The 8,032-nt window shown below is 46.1% G+C and overlaps 1 protein-coding gene across 1 annotated transcript in view; it reads left to right on the top strand.

Moving 5' to 3' along the window:
• The window catches only part of MYH13 (myosin, heavy chain 13, skeletal muscle), a 35,619-nt gene extending 35,097 nt beyond the window's left edge, over positions 1–522 (top strand). Inside the window, exon 40 of the mRNA XM_009885293.1 lies at positions 346–522. Within this exon, the coding sequence (XP_009883595.1) occupies positions 346–522 (177 nt within the window). The remainder of the gene's footprint in view (positions 1–345) is intronic.
• The last annotated feature ends 7,510 nt before the right edge of the window (positions 523–8,032 follow it).

Below are 8,032 nucleotides of genomic sequence, written 5' to 3'. Positions count from 1 at the left end.
TCGCGGGTGGGCCCTTGTCCCCGGTCCGCCCCCGGTGCCCGTGTGCCGGAGCCCGCCCCAGTGGGCAGCATCCCTTCTGCAGAGGGAGCGGGTGCCTGGCGGCCTGCCCAGGCAGGTCTATGCTGAGCTGCTCCTCCATGTCTCAGTGAAGAAAGGGGCACTTTCTGAAAACCAAAAATGTTCTGGAGGACATTAACAGCTGCAGGTTTTTCATTTTAAAATGTCTGGATGTTCACTGTCTGTAGGAGCTGGACTTTGCTGGGTGCTCACGTTCAGCCTGGCAGTCATGTTCAAGTGACAGCTGGTGAGTCTGGCCACCTCCTTTCATCTCCTTTTTGTCTTCAGGCACCAGTGCCATCACCCCACACCCGCTGGTCACCCCTTGCAAGGTCTCTGCCTCTTCCCGTTTACATCCAGTACTCGGTGGCCTGCTGCCCACCTCTCCCTGATGTTCCTTCCTTCCGTGGCATTCCTTTCTCCTCCATCTGCCTCAATTATTCTCGTACCTTGTGTTCCCTTTAGGGTTCTATCACCCTTCTGTGTCCAGTTCTGGGCTCCCCAGTTCAAGAAAGACAGGGAACTGCTGGAGAGGGTCCAGCAAAGGGCTACAAAGATGTTTAGGTGATTAGAACATCTCTCATATGAAGAAAGGCTGAGGGACTTGGGTCTCTTTAGTCTAGAGAAAAGAAGACTGAGGGGGGAGCTTATTAATGCTTATAAATACTTAAAGGGAGGGTGCCAGGGGATGGGAACTGTCTTTTTTCAGTGGTGCCCAGTGACAGGATAAGAGGGAACAGGCACAAACTTGACTATAGGAAGTTCCATCTGAACATGAGGAGAAACTTCTTTACTTTGAGAGTGGCAGAGCACTGGCACAGGCTGCCCAGAGAGGTATGGGAGTCTCCCACTCTGGAGCCATTCCAAACCCGCCTGGACACCATCCTGTGCAACTGCTGTAGGTGACCCTGCTCTGGCAGATGGGTTGGACTAGAGGATCTCCAGAGGTCCCTTCCAACCCTGACCATTCTGTGATTCTGTGATTCTCTGGTGTTTTAGACCCTGTCATCACTGCTGGCCTCCTGACTGGTCATCCTGTTCTCATTCATGGTCCTTTGTGCCAGTCACAGCTCTCTGACAGTCACAGTGTGCTCATGCCCCATCAGATGGTCATCTGCCATCACTGCCTGTCAACCTGACCAAAACCATCTTACTGTTTCTTTTCCTCTGCTCCATGGCTACCTGCCACCATTGGCTCTGGCTCGCACCTTCTTCAGCATGGCATTTTCTGGTGTCAGAGGTGGATGTGGGCAGCCTGGTCACAAACGCAGCGGTCTGTGACTTGGACTGTCACCCCCCTCAAAGTGGCAGGTCCTGCCCGCAGCCCCACGTGACGTGATAGGGTTTTCATTCCACAGCTGTGCACATTGGGACTGCGTCAGCCCCGGCCAACACACAGTGCTGCGATAAGCACAATACTGGCAGACACATCAGTAGATTAGCAGGGTTTATCCTTTTGTGAAGTACAGACCTGTTCTCAGTACTCTTATTGGTACATAAAGGAAGAAAAATGGAAAGAATGAGAAACAGCTCCTGCATGGGAGTTTTGTTCTGCAGGAGTGGTTTTTCAGGGTATTTTTTCTTTAACATGATGATGGCTGCAAACATATTTATAAAGCTGAAAGAAAAGCCTTTCTCTGAGAATTTCTTTGCATTCCCAGAAGCTTCTCGATGTGCTTTGTGGTTGTCATGAGATCTGCAGAGCCCTCTGAGTCCCTTGCTTGTCCCGGTAGACCAGGAAGGGAGAGGCAATGGGATGACCAGATGCATGTGCACTGCCTTATTCTTGGCACGCTGGCCAGCAGGAGGAAGGATTGTTTTGTGCGATCACCTGTCTCTCTGCAGGAGTATTTCGGTAAAGCAGCCCGATAGGTGTTCAGGCCGTACATTAGCATCACTGGCTTCCTTTTGTGACCACAGACCGTGTCAGCTTGCTCACTCAAGACAGCACTGGGAGGGATGCAGAAGAGCCAGAGGGAAGGTTAAAGACTCAGTCCAAATCTGTGTTGCTTCCACTGCTGCAGAGGGGCAGAGGGCACTATGCAAGCAGATGGTTTGGACAATGCTCAGGCCAAAGGCTTGAATTGCTCCTGGCTGATTAAAAAACAAAACAGGCGCCACGCCTTTCACTTAGCTATAAATATGAAAATGACAGCAAACATCCATGTCACATGCTCTTCAAAAATTGCTCACTCTTCAGCTAAGCATCTCCACACAGGGAGAGACTGAGAGGACAGGAGGGAGGCACAGAGCCTCCAGAGACTGCAGGAACTCAGATGCAGGTCTGTGCTGAGCAGTTCCAATGGGCAACTTCAGCTATTCCCAGCTCAGAGGTTTTTGTATTGCTGTATCGCTGTGCTTAGTTCTTGCCACTAAATTTATAAGAGATGCAGGTGCATATTAGCATTCTGAAGCGTAGCAGACAGTTGCTGGAAAATAAGAGAGGGACTGAGAGGATAATAAAAAAAAAAAACAAACAAAAACCCCAAAATAAATACCCCAAATGAGAAAACTGGAAGGAAATTGAAATAGGATAACTGCTAGATTTTCAAAATAAACTTTATTTATTTCTTTATGAACAACAAACATACTATTTTTTATTGTGTTGAACCAGAGGTAACGTGAGATATGCTTAGGAAATAAAAAAGGACAAACTCTTTATTTTAGAACAGTAACAAAGAAGCTTATTAAGAGAGCAGGGGCTGTGTCATACCTCAGTGTATACTAGGAATAACTCTTACTAGTAAGTTTTTCTAACTGTGATGTCAGAAGGAGTATTCCAATGCTGATTTAAAAACACACCATGCACGCACAAAGCTCATCGCTTCTAGGCATGGTGCCTGCTCCTCCTTTGAGGTCCTGGGGAAACGGATGGAAGTGAGATTCATTCAAGTGGCCTATGGATTCTCGTTCAAGCCTGCAGGGCCTTTTGCTAGGAAAAGGGTAAATTGTGCTGAGAGTTACAGCCCCTTTGCTTGTGTCTGTGACCCACATCGCACCCCCTTGTACAGCTCTAAAAACTTTGCGGAAAATGGAGATTTCTCAGGTGTGAAGCCGGGTTCCTGTGTGCCACCATTACGCACACTTCTATTAGCAGACAGACCAAGCACAAGAGGACTCAGGGTTTGACCCTTTTTAATCACGCGATAAGTTTGTTCTAATTCACCTCATACATTTGTTCTAATTCTATGAAATACTAAATCCTCTTTATATTTTCAACCTGGGACAGAACAGCTCCATGTATCAGTGCAGACTGGGGAGTGACTGCTAGGATGCAGCCCCGCAGAAAAGACCTCGGGATTCTGGTGGAAAACAAGTTGGGCCTGTGTCAGCAGCAGTGCTCCCCTGCAGTAACAACGCTAACCAGTTACGGGATTGCATTAGTAAGTGGCCAGTAAGTAGCCAGCAGGTGGAGGGATGTGGTTGTTCCCCTCTGCTTGGCACTGGTGAGGCGGCATCTGCAATACTGTGTTCAGGTTGGGGACCCTCCCATTATGTGGGAGATGTTTACACGTTGGAGGGGATCCAACAAAAGCCCCTGGTGTCGGTCAGCGGGAGCACATGCCATATGAGGAGATGTGAAGGAAATTAGTTTTTTTTGACCTGGAGAAGAGAAGGCTAGTGGGGGATCTACTGCTGAAAAGGGGGTTGCAAATTAAGATGCATCCATGCTTTTCCTGCAAGCGTACAGTGAAAGGACAAGAGGCAATGGTCTTGTGTTGCAAACCAGGGAAATTCTTTTTCAACAACAGGAACACGTTATTTACCAAGACAGTGGTGCAGCCCTGGGACAGGCTGCCTAGAGATTCTGTGAAGTCTCCATCTGCAGGGATTTCCAGGATACTAGTGGACAAGGCTCTGAGCAGTTTCATCTAGCCTCGAAGTTAGCCCTGCTTTGAGTAGGAGATTGGACTAAAGACCCCTGATATCCCTTCCAATCTACACTTTTCACTGATTCAGTTGAACACACTACTCCAACAGGAACAGAGTTGCATTCTGCTGTCTGAAGACTGATCAATTCACTGAAAAGGATGAGGAACACAGAAGTGGTACCAGCCACAGGAGGGTCAGGACCGTGCAGGTAGCAGGAAGAGTGGTGGTTGGGGAAGAATAGCAGGGGAATGAGGCCTCTGTCTCAGATGCCATCAAATCACCTCCGTCAGCTTGTGAGTCCTCAAAGCAGCCATTCCAGGGATAAAGTGCAACCTCATTTTCCCATGATATTTTTACAGCATAGATGTGTAATCTTTGTCCTTGGAGATATTTGAAAGCCCTCTGGACATGGTTCTGGGCAACTTGCTGTAGGTAGCCCTGCTTGTACAGGAGGTTTGGACGAGGTGACCTCCAGGGTTCCCTTCCAACCTCAGCTGCTCTGTGATTCTGTGACTATGATTTTATCTGTTGATTTTAACGTTCTGTCCAACTCCAGCCACCCAGCTTCACTCACACTCACAGGAGTGAGTTTCCTTTCATGTGTCAGCACCTCTGACCCTTGCTTATCATCTAGCATCCTAGAGAAATTTTGAAATCTGAGAATAAAATTGCTAATTAAAATTCTAATCCAATTGAAAAGTTGTACTTATTGCGTGCATGTTTTCTGGGTGTGGTCTACATATCTGGAGTTGTCCTATGATTAAATGATTAGGATATGTCACCACTTGTTTTAAACTTTCTTAATCATTTTAATCTACATCCCCAGAGACTGTTACCTCTCTGGGGCAGTGGAGAACATGAGAACCCTGCAACCTTTTCTTTCCACAGTGTTGGACAAGGTGCCACAAAGCAGAACCTTCCCCACTATCCAGAGAAGCTCACTTGATTTTCAGAAACTCTTCTTTCTGCACTCATTCTGGCCACAGAAGACTTTCTGGGAAAATCTTCTGGATATTTTTCTTTCAACTACTTCCTAAGTACCCAAACCTTGCTAGATATATATATATATAGAAGTGAATATGGTTGTGATTTTTTTGATACCAATATGGATCACTGCCCCACATAGTCTCTGCAGCCAACTTCACAGTCTTTGGGGCAGCTCCAGGTCCAGGTGTAGCTTGCAGGGTGCTGGGAACAGTGACCCTACTTTTTCTCACTCACCCACTGCAGTTGGCAGAGATGCAGAGTAGCCTGGAAATATATGGGAAAGGGCTGCGGAGAGTCATCTGTGGGGGCTGAGAAGAATGTGGGAGGTGGAAGAGTCACTAGGTGCATCCTCACTGGAAAAGGGAGTGAGGAAAAGGTTGGCCACAGCAAGCAGTGCTGTGCTGGGTCTTTGTCAGAAGCAACCGGTGGCCTTGCAGCACCTGTTTGCAGAGAGTTTACTGCCAACCTGTTGTTGCAAATGTGTGTCAGCAACAGCAGATTTTAAAGATTAAAGCTGTCAAGGGAAAACTAATGCTGAGTTTCCAAGAGTTTATGGGATTGAATCTTCATCTTCAATGCTACTCAGGATGAATATAGTTCTTGCCTAATTCTTAGAGTCTTTCCTGTATGAGTCATTGTTCACAAGAGAATAGCAGCTTTATACACAGATGGTTGCAGAACAGAGACACCATTGAGAGTAAAACACTGAGACATCTATGTCCTGCAGATACAGGCACACACATATACACAGATCAACAACTTTATCCATAGAAAGCAGTCAGTCCTGCTCAGTGTGTTCAGGCAGAATCTCTGCTCTTTCATGACATAAGAAATCCCTGATGGACTTCAAGTAATGAGCAATTCATGCTGAAGAGGAAAGTTTAGTGTCAGGGAAATATCAATGTCCAAACCAGCACACCCAGGGGGAGTTTGGCTGGAGGACAGCCTAGCTGGATTGCTCTTCTTAGCTGGCCAGAAGCCCAGTTCTCCATGGGATCAAAAGAAAAGATCAGATGCTCTGGCACCCAGCAAGCTATTGTAGATGATCTGGCAAGTCCAGATCACACCACTGAGACTAAGCCAGAGAGAAGGAGGTTTGAAGGAAGGTTTAGGTGCTTTCATCAGGGTCCCCTTGGGATGTTTTTTTCCAGTGCCTCTCCATGCAATCTTGGACAAGTCCCTTAAGACCCTTAAAGTAGGTGATTCATGTAGGTTCATGCCCACATCTCCACGTGCAGGTAACTTTCAGTTCAGTGGTTCGGGTTTGGACATCCTTGCAACTATAACAGTATAAAGGCCACTGTGGGTGGGTTGTGCCTATGATTGTGGGCCAGCACTGCCCCAGGTGAAACAGGCAAGGGACAAGTTCCAAAATATAGTGCCTGCACTGGAAACCCTTGCTACAGAATTTTATGGATGCCAAAAGCTTGCATTAGCTCAAAAAATAACTGCCCTAAATAATGCAAACAAGCTGTTAAGTACAAGTTACCACCTCTTAACCTGGAAAGACCTGAGCTATCATTTGCTGGAAATCAAGAGGATGTTCTGCATAAATATCTCTCTGCACCTGTCCTTTTCCCTAGACTTCTGCTATTAGATATTGCTGAGAACAGGACCTGTGGTCTGATCCAGAGCTATTTGTCTTATGTTGTTGCTTAACACTTAGAAGTTGAGACCCAAATGGCCACTTGCTTGTTACTGATACTGAAACTATTTGATTTACAGATAATGGCTTTCTTTCTTTCAATGGCTTTTCCATTTAGTATGAAATGATTAAACATTCAATAAATAAAACTGTGTGACCTAGTGTTTATAGAGCTGGAAGAAGAGAGGACAAGGCTACAGTATCTGCTGTAATGAATATAAATGCTTAGGAATCATTGAGGTGGTCTAGAGTCAGGCCTGTCCTCTTCTTTGTGAGCATCCCAACCACCATGAAGTGCCCTGGATATGCACTGCATGTTTAGTTTGCACCAAAAGGAATAGCAGCAAGATGGACTGAGGGCAGCTCTCTCCTGAAATTCCATAGCCAGCTGACTGGAGCATATTGTTGTGACTTACACTTTGCAGAACCCCAGGAAGAGAGAGGTGAACACTGAACTGCTGGAGAGAAGGCATGGCATCACCATTTCAAACAAGGGTTTTGTGACAACTGCCTGCTGTTGACACCTAACTCTAAGGCAAAGAGTTGGTGTTATGAGTCACATTAATATGACCAAATATGTACCTGTCATGCAACAGGGTGGGACCTGCGCTGCCTCTCAATAGGAAATATGTTCACTGGAAGTAGGCTGATGTTATTGGAACAGTTTGTTATTCTCAGCCTGCTTCCAATAAAGGAGGTGAATGGAAGCAGTCAGCTCTCCAGGTGAATTATCCTGGCAAGCAAATCCAGCTTAGTCTCAGGTGAATCACCACAAGCTGTTTGTTCACGTAATATCACTGTCCATTTATAGACAGAGACTACGTTTGTTTATGTCTGAATCTAAAATAGTAGGTACAGCTCTGGGCACTGTTACAGCAGAGATGACTAAACCTGCCCTGTAACATCACTAAGTTTTACAATGGCCACTGCCAGACAGGGCACTGCATATCTGGTCTTATTTTCAGAATAGACCTTGTACAAGGAGAGTTCCAAGGTCAGCAGAGCCACAAGAAGCACTGCTAAAGGCAGAAATCACAGGTAAAGCCATTCTGTATCATTAAATGCATTTTTTAAATTGTGTTTGAATCACATATTTGGTCCTATGAACATGACTCATAACTTTGAGTCCTCTCCTTGAAGCGTTTGAGGTCCTGGATGCCTAAATTTCCAAGTGTGATACTGAAGAATATCTGGCTTAGGAAATCCCTAGACTGCCATTTGGTGGCCAATGGGAGAGTACTCAAGGGAAGCACTGCGATGTGTTGTCGTGCTCCTTCACTCCACCCTTTACATTCTCTTTGAGTTGCTGTCAGAAAGAAGACTGTAGACTAGATGTTTGTTCTGAGCTCCTGTATCAGTTCTTATGTCTTGGCTGTTGAAAGCATTGAGAGTGGTCCCTTCCATCAAAAGCTATAGCTTTTAAGCATTTTAACAACTGGAAGTATCTTTTGCGTACAGGCTCAGAACATT

This window comes from Charadrius vociferus, unplaced genomic scaffold, assembly GCF_000708025.1.
Source record: "Charadrius vociferus isolate BGI_N301 unplaced genomic scaffold, ASM70802v2 scaffold415, whole genome shotgun sequence".
NCBI classification, from domain to species: Eukaryota; Metazoa; Chordata; class Aves; order Charadriiformes; family Charadriidae; genus Charadrius; species Charadrius vociferus.
The sequence above is the reverse complement of the archived record's forward strand: the minus strand, read 5'-3'. Positions and strand labels throughout refer to the sequence as shown.